This window comes from Amblyomma maculatum, chromosome 9 (assembly GCF_055883805.1).
Source record: "Amblyomma maculatum isolate TAMU_Amacu chromosome 9, ASM5588380v1, whole genome shotgun sequence".
Lineage (NCBI taxonomy): Eukaryota > Metazoa > Arthropoda > Arachnida > Ixodida > Ixodidae > Amblyomma > Amblyomma maculatum.
The window spans coordinates 44,637,439-44,660,959 of NC_139352.1; the positions used below are offsets into that span (position 1 = coordinate 44,637,439).

The 23,521-nt window shown below is 45.0% G+C and overlaps 1 protein-coding gene across 4 annotated transcripts in view; it reads left to right on the top strand.

Moving 5' to 3' along the window:
- LOC146178973 (uncharacterized) overlaps positions 1 to 23,521 on the top strand; it is a 152,060-nt gene that overhangs the window by 109,387 nt on the left and 19,152 nt on the right. For 2 of the 4 annotated variants that reach the window (XM_084578679.1, XM_084578681.1), the window contains exons 3-5: positions 3,638 to 3,826; positions 20,115 to 20,293; positions 22,564 to 22,762. In XM_084578679.1, coding sequence (XP_084434805.1) covers positions 3,638 to 3,826; positions 20,115 to 20,293; positions 22,564 to 22,762 — 567 coding nt within the window. Of the gene's footprint in view, positions 1 to 3,637; positions 3,827 to 20,081; positions 20,294 to 22,563; positions 22,763 to 23,521 lie in introns of all 4 variants that reach the window. The other 2 variants (XM_084578682.1, XM_084578683.1) reach the window with 2 other exon arrangements.

Consider the following 23,521-nt stretch of genomic DNA (forward strand, 5'->3'; position numbering starts at 1 on the left):
TATGTATGTATGTATGTATGTATGTATGTATGTATGTATGTATGTATGTATGTATGTATGTATGTATGTATGTATGTATGTATGTATGTATGTATGTATGTATGTATGTATGTATGTATGTATGTATGTATTAACGTGCGCTTATATTCAGAAATGTTAGGTTGTGCTCATTAAGAAATCACTCCTTGCTTCTGGCAGGTGTATTACAAGAAATTGTGATAATCAGCTTGCTGATTTCATCCCGCGAGTAGCGGACGCTATGTGCTGTCATATATAGTGCCAAAGCTCAATCGAACATTATTGATCCTTGTCAATCTGCACTGAATTATCCCACTTTGATTCGCGTATATCTCGCGCATGGAGCGCAAAACCTTTCCTGATGTAAGTGATTTGCCCTTCCTGTTTAGAGGCATTGTTTTGTATTAACACTTTCGCTCTGCAATTAAGCGACTTCACTACTGGGTGTGTGAGAGTAATCAATACAGTCGCATTCTACTTTCAGTTTGGTAGAGAACAGCTCCAAAATGGAGGCAGATAATCGCGCAAGGGTTGCAGCTGGTGGGTAAGGCAGGCGGTAGAATTATTAAATTTTTCCAACGTGATCGACGTTCTAAGTCGCCATTTTCTCTGTCAAGTACTTGATGGCTTTCCTAAGGTCCACAGCTCTTAGCTATATTTTTTTGCACGCTCTGGTCGACCTTCACGGTGGCCCTCGCCAACGCTTCTATTTGGGAAATTTTGTCCTTAAATCCAGCATTTTTTTGCAGCTAGACTTGCTAATTCTCGACTTATTCGCGTTTGTCCTGTTAACAGTTGCGATAGTATGAGTTCTGTTTTTGTAGTTTATAGACCAGGGTTTGCTTACACGTCACTAGACACTGTTAGCATTCTAAATGACTGCATCCTAAATGGCTTAAAAATTAAAGCGGAAACCTAGACGAGGATCTAGATGTGTCTCCCGTTAATCTCTATAGACGCATAATTTTTTATGTCAAAATTTAAGGAACATTTAAGCGCCGACTCAGACGAGGACGTATGTCTTCCATCCTTCTGTCCTAATGACTGAAATTTTCATGTCAATATTTTATAAACAAATATACGCATAGGACACTGTGTATAGAAAGTATGGTGCGAAATTGAGATGAATTTGGAATATTCATTAACAGCACACAGGGATGCCTTAATTAAACTTAATTAGGGTGAACATAAAGCGTTTCATCTATAGTACACTTTTTTCTTGTTCACAGCTGAACAACCTTCTTTACATTCTGACAACATTAGGTTACTCACCACTCATCCGATTTTCAAAATAACGCCAGTCTCTACAAAAGTACCATTTCTACCATCTATCGACAAAAGTGAGAGTTAAAGGAACTGTTGTTTCCAGAATGGAGCAGATGGCGCGCAATGCGCGCGGGCTCTAGGGAGCCTACATTAGGGTGAACATAAAGCTTTTCATCTATATTGCAGTTTTTTCTTGTTCACAGCTGAACAACCTTCTTTACATTCTGACAACATTAGGTTACCCACCACTCACCCCATTTTCAAAATAACGCGTCTCTACAAAAGCCCCGTTTCTGCCATCTATCGAGAAAAGTGAGAGTTAAAGGAGGTGTTGTTTCCAGAATGGAGCAGATGGCGCGCAATGCGCGCACACGTTTCGCCGTGGGGCGCCGCGGCTAGGGAGCCAACTTTCGCCGCGGAGCCGGCCGGGCGCCGCGGCGAATCATGTAGGCTCCCCAGCGGGCACTGCACTAAGGTGCCTGCGTGCACATCTTTTCTTCCTATGATCTCTCGGCGCATTCGGTGATGGCACGAACAGTCTCAGAAGATGACATGCTGCGTGAGATGTGCTCAAAAGCCAAGGGGCCTTGAGGCTAAATGTGCAGGGCTAGAATCGCTAACGCTACATCATGATAATCGATGTCAGTGTTCCAACAAGGGTGCGCATTAGAACGGGGAGCATGTACTGCGCTTGATGAATCGCCTGACAGGCTGCCCTAACAGATGCAAAATATCAGGAAATTTTGATTGACTTGAATAAAAAAAGGTTTCCTTAAGTTTTTATCACGAAAATGAGAATTTTCGGAAAACACATTGAAAAGCATGTATTCGTTAGTAAAAGATACAAACCCCAATAATGATTTCAGATTTATTAGGCCATATTATTACGCAAGCTTAATTAGTCTCTAAGCTGCATATCCTGTGAATGTGACATGTGTAAATTAATCGAAACAGTACCGTCTTGGTGTCCGGGACCAACGCCACTGCCTTACTGCTTCCGACCGTTTTAGTCAATTTGTACATCTTTATGGATAGCAGAGTAATGATTCTTGCCTGTTTAGACTGATCAATAGAATAATGGTTTTAGCGTAGTCACAACCACTTGACGACTGCTGTGCCACGGATATTAGACTATCCATTTCTCAAAAGTGTCCAACTTGACGCATTTTTCCATCTCCCCTCTAAATGATGCGTCACTCGCGTGTGCTTCGAGCAGAGAGAACCTCTACTCACTAGGTACCGAAACGTTTGAGCTGTCGCAGCGTCAATTTTGCTTTGCACCTCTGTAATGGTACTATTTTTCCGGGAGCGGGGTCGGTGATATGTTTTCGCCTCTGCTAAGTACCGGCGATCACTTCCCTATCCTCATTGATTACTGCGCATGCTGTACCATACTAATGTTTGAAGTTTGTTTCATTGATACAAATGTTCTCGATGTCCAGCGGAGATCCATGTGCAGCTTTGCAATAGCTGCGTACTGATCTTACTTTTCAACCAGCGGTCGTTTCACATATATAAAGCGCTTCCAGACAATAAAGCGCGATCATACCTCTCATGCCGGTAAACATGCAATTCTCATGTACTATGAGTAGGCTTTTGTGTTTGCTTTCGTAAAGTACATAGGGCAAGACATGCGCAGCAGTATAGCTCAAAACTCTTGTCTGGTTTCTTCGAAACTTGATTAAATGGTAGCTCGAATATATCTCACATAGAAGCATTCTACTGCCTTTCCGAATAAAATAAATAAAAACAAATGCTTCTCGCGAGATGGCTCGCATTCGTATAAATCAGCTTACGTAAGCCGAAGTTTTGTGTCGAATTTGTTGCAGCGCAGCCCACTGAGCCATTTTGTTCGGCTTATGTCGAAAGGTGAAATATTAAATGTGACGCCTTCAGGCTGAAGCATCCGCGTGGCCTGCCGCTAGTCCAGTTCGTCGCAGGACGAATGACGGAAAGACACTGTCTTTACATGTCATGACATCGTCCCTCAACTACTTAACCGGGGACCATGTTTTCATTGTGACCATTGCGGCCGAGTTGCTATGAAGGCGAGACAGAAAGCGCCTGTCTACTGTGAAACATAAATGCACGTTAAATTCCCCTGCAGTCGAGATTATCGTTGCTCTGAGCTATGGCGTCTTTCATAGCCGATGTACTTTTGAGATGTTAAACCCCATAAAAAATTGCTCTGGCCTAGCTCGGCTAAGGCCGATTATACAAACGGAAGCATTGTTAGCTTGGTTACGCTGTGTTGCTGATCAATGCTAGACTTATAAAGATAACCTAGTTTACAGAGCGGAATCTCGATTAAGCATGTTCAGACACGTTCTGCTGCGGTTTAACTTCTACGCAGCCATCTACGAACGTCAAGGAAACGCAGACGAAGCATTGCAGCTCCAGTGCGCGTCTCCTGAATGGCTGTCTGCGAACCTCCAGGGCACCACGGCCGGGTCCAGGCGACACGAATGTTGCCGAAAGCATTCTGAAGGGGGAAGTCACAGAAGGCGAGGCAGATAGGCAGCGGTGGCGGTGGAAGGAAACGGTAGGCACGGGATTGGAAGACTGTGCGGCATTATGTCAGACAATGTATTTTTGTGGAGATATGTACCGGTAAGAAAAATGTTTGCCAGGTTAGTCAAGAAGAACAAGCAGTTGTGTGAAGTAGAATACACGAGGCAGCCGAAGAGGAAGTAGAAGCGAGCGCCACCAGCTCCGCGCGTCGCACATGTGAAGAAATAGAGCGGAACCGGTTCCTTGCACCGCACTTGAGGTCAAATTGCGGCGCCGATCACCTTGGCTTGACGACGGCATTTAAGCATTAGCTTTAAAAGCCTAAAAACAGGCGATGACGCCTGTTCTTCGTTCAGGCATGCTATATTGGTTTTCAAAGCAAGAATACACCTAAACTGAAAACAAGCACATGTAAAACCATGAAATCGCATTAGGAAATTTTTTGTTTCCTTGTCTTTTTCTTCCGCTGTAAAAAAACGAGATGGGTGTATATCCAAAACTTCCAGGTGTTTCTCCTGCTTTCACATCTGCCTGCCTTGACATGTGTGTGCCTCCCTGACATTTGATATTAATGCAGGAAGGTTTGGTTTGGTTTGTGGGGTTTAACGTCCCAAAGCGACTCAGGCTATGAGAGACACCGTAGTGGAGGACTCCACCTGGGGTTCTTTAACGTGCACTGACATCGCACAGCACACGGGTGCCTTGCTTTTCGCTTCCATCGAAAATCTGCCGCCGAGGCCGGGATTCGATCCCGCGTCCTTGGGAACAGTAGTCGAGCGCCGTAACCACTGCGCCACCCCGGCGGGGGTAAATTAAAGGCTACAGTTTCAGCTAATTTTGTCTGTACGCTTTGTGGGGAATGCCTTATCTCAACTTGGTAGAACGAAAGGAAGAAGATGGCTACACGGCATGAAAGAGCACTGAACAAGGGGAGAGGGAAGGAAGCCTCAGTTTATATGTCAAGCCAACGTTTCAACAATTGGACCTTGTCTTCGTCTGGGCCCCGTTCATTAACCCATGAATACACTGCTAAATAAGGGGTCAAGTAGGTGCATTGTTATTGGAGGCACTCGTTGCTGTTGTTGTTGTGGCTGTAGGAAGAAGAAAAAGAAAATGCACGGGCCTGCTACTGGCTCTGTAGCTCAGCCACCTCCGGTGCCTCGTGCGGAAAGAAGAGAAAATAGAGATTAAAGGAAAAGAAGAGCTAGAGAAAGACGCGCGCCTTCCGGCGCCGGCGTTACCATTAAACATCACGGGCATGTCGCTGGAAGGCCGTAGCCGGCAGGTGACATAGCACTGAACGTAAGGTTGCCTAGTAGGTTGAACGCAAACATCGGATTGCCTGCGTCACGTTTGGCAGGCGCTGTCAACTTGGGCCTCTCCTTTCATATGGGAGGGTGTTATCTGAATCAGCCTACCAGAGCTCTCGCATTCACGATAATCCTAGGGTTAGCAGGAAAGTTCATATGGTTTGGTTAAGGCGGGGCTTTATACTTATGCCGGGTGGCAACGTGCGTAGCTTAAGTGTCCCCTGTAATTTTTTGTTCTTCTCTTGCTGCCTTTGTAACCTATAGGTTAATTATAAATCCGAGACTACCGCATGGCTATAGGTACAGAAATTCTTTTTGTATATTGCAAGATATGGCGTAAATGAAGAATGAATAAGTTTTCTATATTTCAGTGTCGGCCGGGACTCTTAACAGTTGCGGTGCAGTGCATTGTTCTTCAGGCTAAGACAATCAGTCTTCTGTCGGGCTGTTTGTTTTACTCACCAGTGAAAATTGCATTAAGATGTATGTGTGCACAGCATCAGGACACACTTTCAGGCCGAGTTTATAAGAGAGCAGTGAAAGAAAATGAGAAATTGAATGAAAATCTGATTAGTAATACACCAAGTCTCTTCAGTGGTAGGAGTACTGCGCGAGTCAAATGTATATTATCCGGTAGTTCTGTGGAGAAAGGTATAGAAGCTGAGGTGACTATGTGAGCCGGTTTGGCCATGAAATGGAGTCGTTTCAAGCTGGAAATAGAAATAGCTTCGAATCTTTACTACTTGCTTTCATAACTTACTTTCGGCGCTGATATCAGCATAATCAATCTTGTTAGGCAGCAGTACTTCGTTCTTTCCTCTCCCGTATAAGCTTTGCTTTTAGCCACAGTGTCTGTTATTATAGAAGATACGTTGATGTTATGGCGACAAAGAAAGAAGAGAATTATACGCGGCGGTTGGACAACATTAAGAATCAGAGCCGGCCTATAAGTTCCCGAAAGACACTGGGCGTACTGTCCTAGAATAGACATTGTAGTGAACGAGGCAGGCTTACCATGGGGCAATTCTCCACACAAATAACGAACGAAGTGGGGGCGCTGCTGTCGCCCACTCTTGAACATGCTGCTGTGGTGTTTCTCCGTTCACCTGCTAACAGGATTTGTAACTTCTGTTGCGCCGCGTGCCTGGTGCTTATAAAAACATAATATTTCTTTTTGGTTGCGCAAATAGTATTCCGACAGTGTTTTTAGAGCAAAAACGCGAACGCTGAACAGCCGTTGCAGCCCGCAGGTTTCTAAGGCGCTGCGGTCCCATTCTCTTGAAATCGGCCCAAATAGGTAACGTTGTAGACATACCGCAGAGAGCCCCGTCCGCTACACTGTCTATTTTAGTTGTCTGTAGGAATACTCGCTACGACCATTCATAGAGTTCAGGTCGTAATTTATACCACGTGGAAAATATTTATCATTAAAAAAAATCGATAGAGACAAAAGGAAATTCCACCTCAATGTGCTTTAGAGAACCAAAGACCGCATCACTCTATTAGATTTATTTCAGGTGATAATTTCGCGTAGGTTTTAGGCAGTTGTTTTTCAACCGTAATTATTTTTCCCTGTAAAATATTGTTCATATCATTTTTTCTGTTTCTTACTTGAGAAAGTAATCTGGGCTTTCAGAACCATGATCGAAGGGCGTGGCGTTAATTTCAAGTCATTTGTTGTCAATTTAGGCTCTTCTGAAAGTTTCATTGTTGTCTTTATAAAAATCACGGCCCATAGCGTGGACAATATGATAGCTATGATCGCCGGTTGCAGTTCTTGCTATCTTACCGCTGAGTTGTTTCCAGTTTGTGCGCGCAACTTGGCTCAGTAAAGCTTTTAAGCCTAAGGCTTTGTTTGTGCAGTATATTTTATTTTTTACAGGCTAGTAGACCTCACACCAGGACCAGACGAACATTTACTCGGATAATTTATTTATCTCTCAGCAATGCTATAGTGGACATTAGATACATATTGGGTTTTCATTAGCGGCGACAGCGCTTCGCATCAGCTGTTGCATAGCTTAGGCACTTGTTTCATCAGCTGATCACACTAAGATAGCAGAAGAGCTGTTGTTTAGTCAATGAACAATACCATCATTAACATACAAGTCGCTAAGAAACGCAGAAATACTTGATGAACTCTCCCATCGAGTTCAACTGACAACAGGTTTCATTACATTTTACGCAGCTCCCAAAGGAGATAAAAGTAGCTCGTTTCCGCTCGGTGCATGGCACCCTGTGTCAGCGAATCCAACAGATGGCCAAGGTCATTTCTGACCGACCTTCTTGCTATCCCGACCACCACGACCGGAGACGGGAAGCAAAGGGAGGGAAAGGGAACAGAGCAAAGAGAGCGGAACTAAACAATCGTCACGGCGATACGCACAGCCATTCGAGTGCTGAGGTGGAGATACTAACTGCCCCCTCCCCTCCCGTCTCACCCCAACCCAATCCCCACCATTTCCCAAGGTTCCACTTTGTTCGCGAATGACGTTCTACTCTTCTCTCCTCTACGCGGGGACCTTACGTTAAACAATCCATAAAACAAACCGCCAGCAGGGCGCGCGAAAGCAGCAGTAGCTGAATCAGTAGTCGACCAGAGGTACTGCGCAAACCGAAATCGTGACGGAGGGGCAGGAAACTGAACTAGGTAAGAGTCTTTAGGAGCGATGTTGTCTCCGAAAGGAGCTGATGTATAGCACAAGATATTGCTCTGCTCAGCTTCCGTAGTCGGATGTAATGCTTTATTATCTTCGGGAAAAAACTGGAACTCATAATAGGCGTGGATCAAAAACAATGCGACCGAATCGCTTTTCATCTTGTCTTTACGTACCACTTATAATTAAGCACTGTTCCACTTATTATTTTTTTTGTACAAAATTTGACCCTACGAAACCTATGGGACTGTTGTGCACTAATATAATAGTAAAGCGAATGTTTGATTTTGGATTTATGAATGTCATTTCACTAAGCGATCTCCGAGAGGCTGCCAAATAAAAAAAACAATTTAGGGCTGGCGTAGTGGATGGCGCGACCTTATTTAGACCACGTGGGGTACTTTAATGTGCACTGACATTGCACATTAGACGGGCGCATTGCGTTCCGCCTCCATCGAAGTGCGGCCACCGTGGCTATTATAGAACGCAGGTCGCCCGGCTCGAGCTGGAGCTACTTTGTATACAGCACATACGAGTCTGTATCAGTGCCTTTCAGGGACGTGCCTCATCTCGTGCACTGTTCATCTTTAACAAAACTTGAAGATGGGCGAGATCTGCTGTTCATCTTCGCAGTCGATTTCGACAAATAACTACAGGAGTGTCTTTTACGGGGACGGAAGAAGTGCGTCTGTGCTGCCGCATTTCTTGCTTTGGGCGGAGGGCTCTTTTCCCCATTTTTAATCTCGTGCCATTATGGGTCATTAGTATTGACTTTTCTTTTTTCGCTCTTTTATTAGCGCGAAAGCTACCTACCGCGGTTAAACCAAACCAAGGACCTTGTGCGAAGCCTGTGCCGTGCTCAGGGGAAAGAAAGCTAGTTGGAGAGGAGAGGTTTCGAACCTTGGAATTTCTCGTGGCAACGGGTACAGAGCCATGTAGCTATCACCGCAGCCGGCCAACCCACGTTTTTTACAGGCTGCACTCTCGCACTGTTGGTGAATTGCATGTCGCCGTTTTCATCAGTTTCTAACCTATCGCATCCACGCCCTGTTAAGATGCATTAAAGATCAGGTTAAAGGTGAGTTTGACTAATGGATCTGACCCAACTCCAAAATTTAGTTGGGGATATTCGAAAAACAATATTTCGAAACTAAGTTGACCCACTTTCACAACTGACTTAATGCACGGCCTAAATAGACTTGGCCCACCCCGAGATTAGCTAGGAATTTCTTAAAATTTTACGGACAGTCGATATTTCGATGCCTAAGCTTGATAACATGTTGATTGACGGAGTCAAACCGTCTACCATTTTTTCTTGCTTCTTTTCGCAAGATGCACGCATTAGAGCTACCGCTATGCTATGTATGAAGTTTTATTTTGCTTCTCATATTCATTCCCTTTCACCTGCCTCTGCCGATCTATGCGATGAGATATATGTCATGGTTTTCTCCTCGACGAGAAAATACTAGGGAATTTGCATGTAAGAACGCCTAGTGCAATAATTAAAATGCTTCAAGGCGTCACATGGATGAAGTTGTCTTGACCGATTAAGCTTGCAATCGAATTTCGTTTAAAGGTGTTTAGGCTGATAACACATATTATTTGATTCCACAAGGTCGCGCCCACTAATTTTCTTGGGCATGTAAAAAAAGTCAATTAATATTATCTAGGTGCAATCAATCTGTATGAACGGACATAAAGACGAAATATGATTTAGAAAGAAAGCGTCTCCGCAATCAGTACCATGCACTCAGTGTGTCCTTGCCACACCTCAAACGCATTTTGAAGGGCATAGAGCTGCGCTTATTTATTTCAGTACCTACATAATGTTATTTTTATGCGTAGGCCAGTGGTTATGCGTAGGCCAATGTGTAAATCCCAATATCTCCGCTACAGTTTATCCCATACTCCGCGCTACTTCTGTCCCCTCTTTTATGGAGGGGAATCGCGGTTGTCCGTTCCCCATCAGCGCCCCCTGCTGGCAGCCGCAGAAACAAGTCGGTAGTCACCGCGCGGAGTTAACATCACAAAAGGCCATTGTGAGAGGCCAATCGCCAGTCTCCCCCACCCGCGCCTGGTTTGCTTTGTATGCACTACGTGCCACCGCCGCGGCGCAATTCATCCCTCTGCCACCGTGAATCCTCCCTTTCTCTCGCTTTCTCTCCCTCGCAGCCTCTTTTTCTCTGCAGGAGAACTTGACTCTCGGTCGAGACTCGTGACCGCGACCTAACGGAGTCGGTCTTTAGAACAGTGGGCGATGTAACAGTTAGTTGAAGCAACCCAGCCTGATTGCGTCTTCTTCGAGAGCTTGTGAGAAAACACGTGAATGAAAAGCCGAGTTTGTGTGAATGCGACTGTAGCGCATCTCGCTGAGCCGATGCGCTATCGTCTACATGTGCCGTGTCAAGTCGGTGGCGCCGCTCAGCGTCGCATTTGTGAGTGAGAGCGAAACCAATAGCACTCTTCCGGTTGGGGTACCACACCTTCAAGGCGCTTTGTCGTTGCGTCTTGTCGGTCTTTCGATACTTGCGTCATTGATACCCCCGCAGCATTTCGTTTATTCGCTGCTATTTTAGCGGCGTGCACGAATGCTCATGTCGTGCTATACACCATAACCTACATGCAACATCTACAGCGGCGCCGTCGGATACAGACAGCTTGCAGCGAAGCGCTCTTCCGTGTTGGCGGAATTTTTTTAATGTTGACCGCGCCGACGAATGGATTTTAAAACAAGGTAAGACACAGTGCAGGCTTAAATAAGCGGGTGCAGAGGGCTCGAACAATGCCTGGGGGTGCGAATAAAGTTAGCTGTTAAAACAGTACCAGGTTTAAAGTATTTTCTCTTAGATCGACAGTTCAGCGCTCTGGTAGCATTTGTCCGCACGTCCATCGATGGAAGCGTGCTGAATCTCACGGCAGCTTTCGGGTTGGCGTGCGCCAGCCGGAATGACAGGCGTGCGGCTTACTAGCCGCGATTAGCCAGAGATCGCAAGTAACGTCAAAGTACGTAGATGTAGCCGAAATTCGCAGCCGAAGGGATGTGATGCCAGCAGGTAAAACAAGAAAGACGGGCGTGCCGGCTTACCGGCCGCGATTAGCCAAAGATCGCAAGTAATATCGATGCATGTGTAGCCGAAATTTGAAGCCACAGAGGCAATTAGAAGCGCTGTGGTTGTGTGGCGCAGTGTACCAACTGGAACGTTGCCGCTCAACTTTTCATTTTCTGTTGGATGAGTTGATAGTTGACTTGCTTAAGCGAGAGCTCGTTTCCTCGCGAGACAAGAGGAGTACGTTCAGTGCACGCCCCGTCCGCCGACATCCTGCGGGCTATCTGGGCGTGAGCATGCGTGAGTGGGGCAGGATTTCACAGGAAGTGAACACTGGCACACCTTCCCATCATTCACTGTACGATGCGCCGCTGTGTTTACATGCACCGCGCAAGTCAACTTTCCCCTCTCGATCTGCCCCCGTCTGGCGGATTGATGCGATGCGCATTCCTGACACATTATGACGGTTTGCCTGAGTGCGATACGCCAGAAAATCAATACGTTGCACTCTTGTCGCATTCATGTAAACGACGGTTATAGTTGTTGGACGTTTTTGTAGAAGTTTTGTTTTGTTTTGGGAAGAAGTTTTTCTAATTTCACGGGGCACCTATGATGTCGTTTTTTGGTACAGAGCAACCATGAACACCTTAGAACAGCTTGTGGAAGCACTAAACCATTTTAGATGTGCAGTATTCTTAAATCATCACGAGACGAATAGGAGTGCGAGTTGGAAGGGCGACCCACAGGAACACATGTAAACAGAATTTACCGCAAAGTGCGCCGGGAGAGGTTGCGGAGAGTTTTGAATAAATTTGTGACACATTATACGGTTGTTGTAGTTGTTGTGGCTCTAGGAAGAAGGAAAAGAAAATACAGAAGGGAGAGAAAATACAAAAGAAAGAAAAGAAGAGGGAGAGAAAGACGCGCGCCGCAACAGCCGTCGTCCACCGCCTAAGCAGTTGCGGGTGCAATGACCCTTATACGGTACGTAATTCCAGGGGCAAAGAAAAAAAAAAGGCACGTAATTCCAGTGCCAATATATTTTTAAAACAGCTCTAAAAAATGTGCTGTAAAGCCGTACGTACCGCCGACGGACTCGTTATCCGCTGGGTGTTTCTCCTAATCGCGCAAGCTTCTCTTTTAGCATTATATGCTGTCATAGGCATTGGATTTGCTTACTAATAACGGTCGTTCAAGGTGTTAGCCTGGGGAGCATTGTATTCAAAAAGCACTTCTCAAGCGGCATGACAAGGGAACCAAAGAGAACGGTGTACTGTAACAGACAACGGCGCAGACGACGCCGGAGTCCGCGAACGCGACTTGTGTGAGCAGGCGGGGCATTTTGGTCGTTTATTGCTGAGCGCGGTTTGTTTATCGGGCTTTATCAGGATTGCCTTCAGGTTAAAGGTTCGTATCATTTGAACAGCAGTATTTAGGAGGGAATGGAGCCTGCGTGGCAGCATTTTTGCCGACCCGAGAGCCTGTCGCGATTGCGATGAGCACCCAGCGGATTTCGATCTTTACAACACAAATTTATCGAGGCACTTCAAAAATTTATTAGCATCAAAATTACGTAATATACTTTGTCGCACTTTTTCTCCAAAACAACTCGCTAACTTTTAATCCTTTAAGGTGTTTATTGACGCTATTTGAAACCGGAAAAATATTTTGGTAAGTTTTTCTTGCATGTTTTTATGAGTCGTGCGACAGCCCGAGGGATGCCCGCCGACCACCTCTATGCCAGCGCATCCGGTCCTTGTACTGGTCCCCTTTGTTTGGCAGCAATAAAGAGTTCACCAGTACTACCCGTACGCGGTGCTTCAAAAATACTCCGCCTTTGTAATGCGATTTCAAAATTTCACAACGTGTTTTACGATGTTTTTAGTTACCGTGCCCCGAACGAAGACATCGTAGGCTCACTATAAAATCAGAAAACTGCTTTGAAATATTTTGGTTCCATGTATTCCTATGAGCCCTATGCCTTCTTTTCACCACCAGTCAGTCCAGCCGATTTTAGTCCAGCCTGGCGACAGCAGCGCCACCGCACCTTGCTTATGTCAAATATCGGCGTTGGTGTCCATGTGTGAATGACGTCATGACCGCACGCAACGTCATGAGGACGCCAGTTGCAGATATCAGACATAACTGAAGGTGACGTCATGATGGCGTCATCCTGTCATGACGTCACAGTCATCTCTGCCATTATCATCATCACTGTCACTATCGCTAACTACCACTATCATTATCGGTCCCTATCATTGACTAAAGTTCTTCACTGACCGCTTTAAAAGTAAACCGCGCTGGCGTGACGCTAGACAAGGGGAAATAAGATACGCTTCTCATGTTATCGCCGTGGCTGTCATGATGATGACAGATATAGTGTGACCGAAAACCGGGAGTATGAGCCATTAAAGGTTTTCGCCTTAAAAAGGCACAATATGTGTCAAATTTCGTTGACACCTCGTTGACACCTGAATCCCGCTGTTAGAGAAGGGGGAAGATGGGAGGGAAAGAACAAATAGAGAAAGAGGTGCCATTTTACCTAAGCGCACTTTAGTGGTCCAAATTTGGCAAGAGGTCGGAAACCTTACCCATTGCAGTCCTCATACTGAAACTATTCATGTTTCCTCGCCACACGGAAATCTTAGTGACAGCACAGCTGCTGATACCCTTAACAACCATTTCATACACAGCGGCAAATACTCTCCCGCTTGCCCGCATGCACAAGAGCTTGTCTTACCGAAACCTGCTATCATGAACTCATTGGCAATGTCGCCAACCACATCGCCTAAAACTGAGCGACTGATATAAAACTTAAAAAATAACACTGCGGCTGGCATTGATGATATTAAGGCAATTCCTATAAATATATTTCCGATCTAATCTTTGTCGTTCTTACCCATATTGTTAATAGTAGGCTGGAGACTAGGACATTTCCTGACCAACTCAATATAGCAAGATTGAGTCCAGTTCATAAAGGTGGGAGTGATTACTCAGTCAACAACTTCCATGCCATATCAGTGCCCCCTTTTGTCAAACGTTTTGAGGGTGTTATAAACGTAGAATGAAAGATTTCATAACAAATAATCTATGAGACACAATACGGATTCCAAAAGAATACGTCAATTGAACAGGCTTTACAAAGCATTAAAAACTAAATAATGTGCAATGTGGAACAAAGACTGTACACAGTAGGCATATTTCAGGATCTTCAAAAGGCCTTCGATTCGGTGGACAATGAAATATTATTAATGAAGCTTTACGAGTACGGTATACGAGGTGTCGCATTAGACCTTATAAGAAATGATTTGACTAATTGATCCTAATATGTTACAATAAATAATGCGCATTCGTCATTATTAAAGGTACTGTAATTGGCGTACCGCAAGCCAACGCCTCTTGCGGCGGGGGCTAGCCAGCCACCGAATTTTTATCTTTTGCAGGCCGTCATTGCACCCACCACCGCTTAGGTGGTAAACGACGGCTTTTGTTGCGGCGCGCGTCTTTTTCTCCCTGTTCTTTTTCTTTCTTAATTTTCTCTTCTGTCCTCTTTCTCTCTCTCAACTTTCACTCCCACCTTCCTCCCTTCCCTTATGGTGCAGTTGAGGTGTCCACAGAAAACAAGTGAGACAGTTACCGCGCCTTTCCCTTCCTATAAAGCAATCAGTTTTTCTCTTCTGTCCGCACAAGGCAGTGGAGGAGGCTCAGCTACAGTCAGTAGCAGGCCCGTGCATTTTCTTTTCCTTCTTCCTACAGCCACAACAACAACAACAACATAATATAAATTCATACACCTCGTTGTCCTATATTTCACGCATATTTAAGGAATGGCCTGAAGACAATTAGGAAGAAGCACGTGGTAGAGTGGTGAGTTGAATCCTTTGGAGAGTAGATTATGCAAGTAAAAAAGACTTAAATGATAAATTACTCAGCGACATGCACCTCACCTGAATTTTCCCGTGTTGAAACTTTCTCACCTTTTCAAACAATTTCAAAATTTTCATTCCAGTGCGGATTTATAACGAACATTCTAGATTTCCATTAAGCATGTTTTTTCGCTTAGGCGAGTGTTATCACTAGTAGGTTCAAACTAACTCATCATTAAAGAATTCTACAAAATTTTGCGTACTGCCGCTTAAAATCCCTGGACCCTGACCTGAATGAAGCTCCGCCTTCCACCTGGCCTACCCCGACGCGAAGAAACTGCTGTGCCGCCTGTGGGTTGGAGTAGCATTCACAAACTCGTATTCTTTTATGATAGGCATGGCAAACAGCCCTACATGTACAAACTGTGGATGCGACGAGTCTATAGGCCACATTCTTTGTGAGTGCGCGATATACAGTGAGGAAAGGTAGTGTCTGTGCCGTTCGCTGGAGCATCTAGATGGACGCCCATTGAGTGAAACTAAGATTTTAGGTCCCTGGCCACGGCGATCTTCTGCAGTGAAGGCCTCCCAGGCATTGTTCCGCTTTATGAGAAGCACAGGCCTAATCGAAAGACTATGAGTTTGCTATGACATGACTGTAACGTGGTGTGATGTGGCGTGTCTGTTTGTGACTGTATTAACTTCAACTATCCCTCTCTCCCAACTTTTATATCCACTCATCCCCTTCCCCCAGTGCAGGGTAGCAAACCGGTTGCTTTTACTGGTTAACCTCCCTGCCTTTCCTCCTCATCTTCCTCCTCCGCCTCCAACAAAATACATTTGGTTGCACCGACTTAACTCGAGTGCCGTTGACCGCATTCTTTTCCTGCGCTCTTTACCTAAATGCACATCTGGGTTCTTGTAGCCAGCAGAAAGCCCATGGATTCATGCGCCTGTCACCACCCCATGAACGTTAACCATATTGCAGATAATTATTCGCACCTAAGGATATTTAATTTATTTATTTCTCGATCTTAATATCAATACATTTCTTGGCTCCGTAAAGTAACCTGTTCACGCTCGCTGACTATTTGAACGGGTAAAAGACGAATACCTCGACAGTCTATTCCTACATGCGTTCAAATAATAATCACAAAGTCAATGACATAAGTACTAATTGCAGTTGACTGCGCAAAACATTGCCACTACCAGCGAATGTTTGAATCGATTTCCAGTTGCACTGTGTTGAGGTCTGAGCCGAAGCGACGCATTTCAGGTAAAATTAATGAGGCGCGACGCTCATATATAAAATTCTTAATGCTCTACTCTCCCATCAAAAAAAAAAAAAAAAGAAGACTCAATATCACCGCTCAGTTTGGCATCATGGCCAGAACTTTCGCCTTCTCACGCATATTTTTTTTCTGAGGTGGAAGGGGGGGGGGGGGGGAGGGGAGGCATTGAAGTCGCACTTTTCTAGCTTTTAATATTTTAGTGACGTTTGGCTCGTAACAAGGACAGGGTTAATGATTCCAACTGAAAACAGGTGACTCACAGATGCTGAACCAGAAAGAAAAAAAAAATATTAACGTATGTTAGATGCAATAACAAAAGAAAATAAACCGTTTGTGAGCCGTGCGTATTCATTCTTTTTCTTTAACAAATTGCCTATACCACATCCGCCATGTATGCACAGCTGCTCGCAGAAATCGAGCTCCGTGCCTCCGCTTTGAATATATTTTACCCTAGTTCCATTCTGAACCTAGTTTTACGACCTTTAGAATAACGTTGGCTACAATGCTGACACCGTACGTCGCTAATTGTATTCAGGAGCCCCCACGAGGACGGACCCGTTTCGCAAAAACCCCGTTGGGCAAACAGTCCGTATCCCACGCGCTAACACGGGCATAACCACCGCGCGCTCCATTTGCCTAATGGACGTGTGAGCCGACAGAAAGAGGAAAGGCGAAAGTTGGGGATAGGCTGGCGCCTATTGTTCAGCAGCCCTTGCAAAGTCCATTACGTGTTACGCTGAAGCAAACGAACGCGACAATCTTTCACAATGCTCCCAAGCACATGCGCGTTTCCGCATGCGCGTGCGCGCGAAGACCGCACTAGTTGGGCGTCCTCTCTTCGACAGGTTAGTATTCATCGCTGGCATTGAACTTGGCTTTTTGAGGGACGCTTTGGTATCACGAAAGCAATCTATAGCATCCAGTTACGTTCTGTTATTATTTTTCAGAAGAAAAAAAAATCCGCGCAGTGCAGGTCGTGTGGGACAAGCTTCAAAATAAGCTGTGCGTGTAAGAGAGGAGAAAAAAATGAAGAAACGAACATAGCAAGATACAATGGCCGGAAGATTGGTTATGAATGAAAATCACTAATCAATGGGTAAGATGGCCTACTGAAAAGCAATCGGCATCACGATTGGCCCAAGCTGTTCTTGCGGCAGCTTTTTCTTCACGCCTCCTGTATTATGTACACTGTACTAGGTCCAAATAAACTTCAATTCAAAACTTCAATTCAATTCAATTATGTTTAATGGGTCGCATGGTCTACGAGTAAATGACCTCTGAGCGATGTTTATAAAGTGACCTTGCTCTAAGGTGACATTTCTGTGGACGACAATCTCGGGATATTTAACGTGTGACAATGAAGAGTTAACATAATAAAAGAGATCATGCTATCGGTGTGTTCCAGCTGCCAGATCCGGTCTGATTATAGCACTGATTTGGGAAAAATGTATGTAGGCACCACTACACGCGACTGGGGCGTAATACAATGCGTACTTCAGTGAGGCGCAAACAACCAAACCTGTTGTTTTATCCCAGGAGCAGTTCTGATTATCTCACTAATATGCGAAAAAGTGTTCAAGCAACTCCACATGCGAGTGCGGTGCGACTTAGTGTTATTAATCAAGGATACTATTTTATCTCATTGGACAGCGAGCTGATGCTGCGCCAAATGAAGCGTTATGAATGAAGTCAATGGACATATATAGTGAGTGAGTAGTCTGAAATAATAAACAGAGCTGGCAGATACAAAGTGAATTCATGACAGAAGTGCACTTTGGCTTCGTTGGCTAGAGCACTGCATTGATTTTCGAGAACTTATTCAAAACTTCGTAAATTAAATGCAAGTGTAATGTTCTTTTGTAGTGATCTTTTCACCTCCCTCTCTCAATGCCCATTACTTTACATCGTAAAGTCATAACGTCTTAGAGATAACCAGCGTGATGTGCGCGTGGGGGCGCAGTCTCCACTTTGAACAGAGTGTGAAACGTGCGCTTTAGTCTGTTATGGTTTTAGGGTTGTATGGTGCTTTTATAGACGGGTCCAGATATTTCTAAGACTTTCAAGTGTATGGGGGTATGGTTGAGAGCCGCGCAGGGGAACTTTTGCAATGCCCGTGGAAATTCTTAGCTGAGAACAGTCGCGAACGAGATCGCCTACCACTTTCACTAGACTTGAAAGTAACTGAGTGACATAACACGTCTCACGCAAGAAAACCTCTTAAGCTACTTTTTGGACCAATGGTGTCTGAGATAATGTAAACTTAGTTACAAGAGAAAAAAGATAACTGCAGAATTGGGAAGATGAAGCTTCGGCCTAAGGGTAGACGCGACAGTAATACCCCCCTCGAATTTTATAAAAACGTTTTTTTTTTTCAGAAATATTTTATATTTTTGAAACTGTTATTACTGTAACATCAGTAAATATTCAAACGAACGTTTGCAATTTATACGTATGATAACGCGGTCACTACAGCGGCCCGTCTAACACGCTTGATACCAGCGGCCGCTCGTCGCCTATCAATAAAGACAAAAAAAAAACAAAACTGGTGGCTTATCAGTTTCATGCTCATTGCAAGCGCAGAGCCTGGCTTCGAACTTCAATGTCGACACATTTATTTTATTGAATTCTTTCTATTTTCTAAAATACCAACTCTAGGATAAAACCTTTATCAATTTTGGCTTCATTTGGTCGGTCGGTCGGTCAACGTCCCAAAGCGACTGAGTATATGAGAAACGTCATACTGGACGGCTCCAGAAATTTTGATCACTTGAGGTTCTTTAACGTGAACTGAGAACGCTGACACCGAAAAGCAGTCGCCCGGCCGGGATTCATTAGAACCTCCCCCTAGTTCTTTAATATTTGAATGCGGAGTGTTTGAAATTCCCGCGTGATGAACGGGGCTGTGACGTCATGAACCCGAAAAGCAGCGCTTGGACAAAGACAAAACAAGCAAAAGAAAGGACATAGACGGGCAGGCGCAGCGTTTTGTCTTATTCCCAGCGCTGTTCTTTAGGTATGCCTACCAACTAGCCCGGCACCTCGCACTTGTGAACGTCATGACCCCGTTAACTATCACAATTTTTCCCGACCACCGTCTACGGCATCGGATGTTTTTCGGCGAAAAGGGCTCAGCTGCATACACTATTGTGTACTAACTACTTCGCCGTCGATGGCCAGACACATTAAAACCAACGTGACACGAGTGGTTAGAAAAAGGACGAAATATAGAAGCGTCGGAGTGGAGTTTTCTGGATAAATCTCTGTGGCATGGAGTCCGTATCTAAAGCGTGCGATGGCGTGCAATACATCACGTATTTGACATAATTTCTTTTAGCCTTCATTGAAGCATGGTAGCCGCGATGGTATATAGCAAGAAAATAAGAAGAAAAATAAAGAGCCAGGGGTGAAGCTAAACATAGTAGGATATGTGCCAAAGCTTTTGCTCACAGATTGGAGTTGATGGAGACCGGGACTCGCAACGCAGAGCGCAATAATGTGTTGCAGGTTTAACACGCGCGGTTGAAACACACGGCTGCAGCGATAGCTGCCAGAATAAAAAGCGTTCTATCTCGCTGTTTTACGAGGGCGCAAATACAAATAATTCGCCACGGCACACCTGAAATTGTGAGGTCACAGCATATAAGTCGTCCCTCGTCACCTATGCAATAAGACATGGTTTTCATCGCTAGCGTTTTGGCCAGGAATACCATCATTAAGCAGCCCGTTAACTTCAGACATGGACAAGTTTAAGTAATTGAGTTTTTCGCGTTTTTTTTTTTTTTTTTTTACAGAAGTTTTTTCTTGCAACAAAGAGAAAAAAAGCTGCAGCGATAGCTGCGACTCTCTGTACTAGTTTTTCCCCGAGACTTTCCTGGGTTCGAATATCTGTTCCGCTTTGATGGTTATTTTTTTTTTTCACTAGAACTCGACAGCGTTCAAGCTGCAACATGCATGATTGGTGATTGTGTAAGTTTTTGCCTCCGCTCTAAAAAGCTCGAGCCGTTTTGTAAGACGAAGACGATGAAGCAAAGTGTGCTGCAGCGCTGGTTCTCCATTCGGCCAGAGTGCTATGGCTGCCCTTTTCGCCCTTTCGTTTTTGTTGCCTCGTCTTCAGACTGTACAAGGCATGCGTGGTGCCCTGTCCCAGGCCTCGTCACTGAAGTTGACGGCCGAGAACCCTGGTGCCCGGGACTGGTCGCTGGGCGACACTGTCCGCCTCTCCTACGTCTTGGAGACACACGCCGACACGCATGTCACCTGTACCCGCGACAGCCGCCTGGTCAGCGCCTACCTGTTCTCGGTGCCCACGCATTCCATCCCTGTCAGGTGAGGCCGTCTTGGAATCAATCAATCAATCAATCAATCAATCAATCAATCAATCAATCAATCAATCAATCAATCAATCAATCAATCAATCAATCAATCAATCAATCAATCAATCTATCTATCTATCTATCTATCAATCAATCAATCAGTCACTCAATCAATCAATCAATCAATCAATCAATCAACCGATCGATCGATCAATCAATCAATCGATCAATCGATCAATAAGTTCAGTCAGTACGTTCGTAAATGTGCAGGCAAGATTGAGCCAGTCAATGAATAAATAGTTTTGGTTTAAGGGGTTTAACTTCGCAAAGAGACTAAGGCTATCAGACGTCGCACTGAAGGGTTCCGAAAACTTCGACTACTTGGGGGTTCTCTAAAGTGCACTGAGATCGTACAGAACACGGGTGCCTTGCTTTTCGCCGCTTGGGAAAGCAGCCGCTATTTCGTCTCGCAACCTAGTGTACAGCAGTCGAGCTGCGTAACCACTGCGCTAACACGGCGGGTGTCAGTCAATAAATATATTATCCAAGGTCTGAGGTAATTCACTTGGATTGCAATTCATGTTACAAAGCTGTATATTTCTCGTTTCCCACAATTACTGGCGCTGTTCCTGGACTCGCTCAATTCCAGCGCATATTAATAAAAAAAAAACATTTTTTGTCTCATAGATGACATGAGTTCGGTATGTCACCACGAGATGCGTGCAGGAGATAATGGCGTTAAGAACGACAGAAGCTAACGATAAGCTGGTAATTAACAGTAGATGATTTTTGGTAGTGTCATGTCATAGCAACGCAACGTACAAATTGCGTCATGGTAGTCAATGATAATGAGATAAGACATGCCTTATAGCGTAACTCAATCGAAATTTAAGCCAACATAATTGGGAATCATATGACGTTATTTAGATTAGATGGTTACTGATAAGACTGCTCAATGAGAGTGAGGGTTGGTAATAGTGACAACGACAGTGATAGTTAGTGAGAATCAATGATAGTAGTGACGCGATGAACTGGTCACGTGATTGGAACGTGCCTAGACAAGAAATTGTCAGTATTGTGTTAAACATCAAAACAACATGCGACAAACAAACGTATTTTGAATAGTCGCAGTCATCGGGCAAGCAATGAAACGCCCAACAAACCCATTACGCAATTTAGTGCGGAAGTGGCAATGCTTTCCCATTTTCGCATGTAAGGAGACGTATGTACACCCCTGTAATCTTTGATTCGTGGTTGAAGGCAGCTGTCGCTTATGCCGTTGATCTTTTCCCCTTCTATGTTTCGTGCCAGAGCGCTCACACGGACATCAAATTTAGTGGCAACTGCCCACACTGTCGAGCGTAGTCTTCCAACCCGGCTATTCCCCCCAATTCCCAACCTAACCCGGGAGGACTAGGAGGCGATCCTGCTCGGCTGCCACGACTTACTGGCCCAACAAGCCTTAGTCCGGCGCGCCCGGGCAGCGAAAAACCGCCACAGGGCTCCCAAACTAGGGATCTCCACCTAGTGTTTGTAAGGACCGGTCCCTTATGGGGTGATGTATAATAGCCAATAAATGTTCTAACCGCCACCAGTCGAGTAGAAATCTGGGACCTTGTGTGTCAGCCTAGTTGCCTAGCAACATCTTGTTAGTGGACACCTCAAGCACGCCGTCAACGCGGAGGCAAACCTAGTTTAATTTCGCAAAACTGAAAAGGCTTACAGCTATCTCACGTTTCTGTCGATATCTGGAGCGTGTAGCAAAAGCGACACAGCCAAACAGAAATGAGACGCGCTGAGTGCGGTACGCCTTCCCTCCAACTCATTTCATGTTTCCACGTAATGGGGACGGCGAGATAGACTATTATTTTACTGAGGAAGCGCTACTTCACACAGTCATACTCTGTCACTAATTTTATGTGTCACCCAACCTTGAGTATATGTCTTTTACGAAACTTTGAATATAGCAGCAGTGTGTCCATAGCAAGTCATATATAGCCTGGTACGTCCTCTACCCGATCTCCCTGACAGACATTGTCAACGTGGTCTTGAGTTGATCGTGGGTTCACCTTCGACCTACACAGGTTCACAATGATTTACGTGTTTCCCGATAGTTAAACCACGACTTATACAGACATTGTGTGACATGGTGGAAATGACCTTTGACCACTGATTGTGGGGTCACCGTCAACCTTCGACCAACACGCTTTCGCATTGGTTTACGGGTTTCCCGAGGCTTAAAGCACGACTTCGTTTTTTTTTTTTTTTTTTTTTGCTGCGCAGAGTCCGTCGGCTGCTGCTGGTGCGCAACGCATCGGTGGAGAACGCCGGCCGCTACCTGTGCCGTGCGCGTAGCGGGAACGTGTCTCGGGCTGTCGGCTGGAGAGTGCGTGTGAGGGCTCACGACAAGTGTCCGCCTGCCGGCGCCAAGCCTTGCCACGAGGTGCAGGCTCGACCCTGCACGCCCTGCTCTTGTCCGCAGGTACCAATTTCATAACCTCAAACGCTCAAACAACAATGCTTGGATATAAATGTGCCTTGAAATCAAATAACAAAAGTTTTGAGCCTAGCGGGCCATTAGAATTGAAGACAAGGTTAAAGTGCATTTCGCTATTAATTTGTAACGTCGTTTACGTTGTCTGGGGGAGAGTGAAATGTATAAGCTAAGTGTTTGAACTAGTGATGTCTAGTGCGTAATCTCACTAGCATACCTGCGAGATATCTGTCGAGACAGGCATGATTGCACTTAACGTTCTACCTTTACTTTCACGAACACCTGTACAGTGCTCCAAGGATGTCTAGAGCACAGGAACTGTGATCTGTAAATTATGCTATCCAATTTTACAGCAGTGCTCCCAGTCTAAACATGCCATCTTATAGTGTAAGTGCTTTCTGATTGGTTGTAGATATCAGACATCACTCACGTATCAATAAGGTATCAATAAAAAACGCGCACTGGGTCGAACAGCTGGAGCGCTCAAGTGAAATATGTGGAAGTCTCTGCTGGCGCATCTCCGCATCCGGAGCAGACAGCCCTATATTCCAGTATATGCTACGTCTTGATAAAGATCCCTCATTCAGCTAATTACTACGGGTATTGAACCTTGAACTTACTAAATTTAAAGACTCATTATGTGCCTGCTCGTTTTTGGTGGTTTGATTTGGTTTATGGCGTTTGACGCCCCAAAGCAATTCAGGCTATAAGAAGACGTCGCAATGAAGAGCTCCGAAAATTTTGACC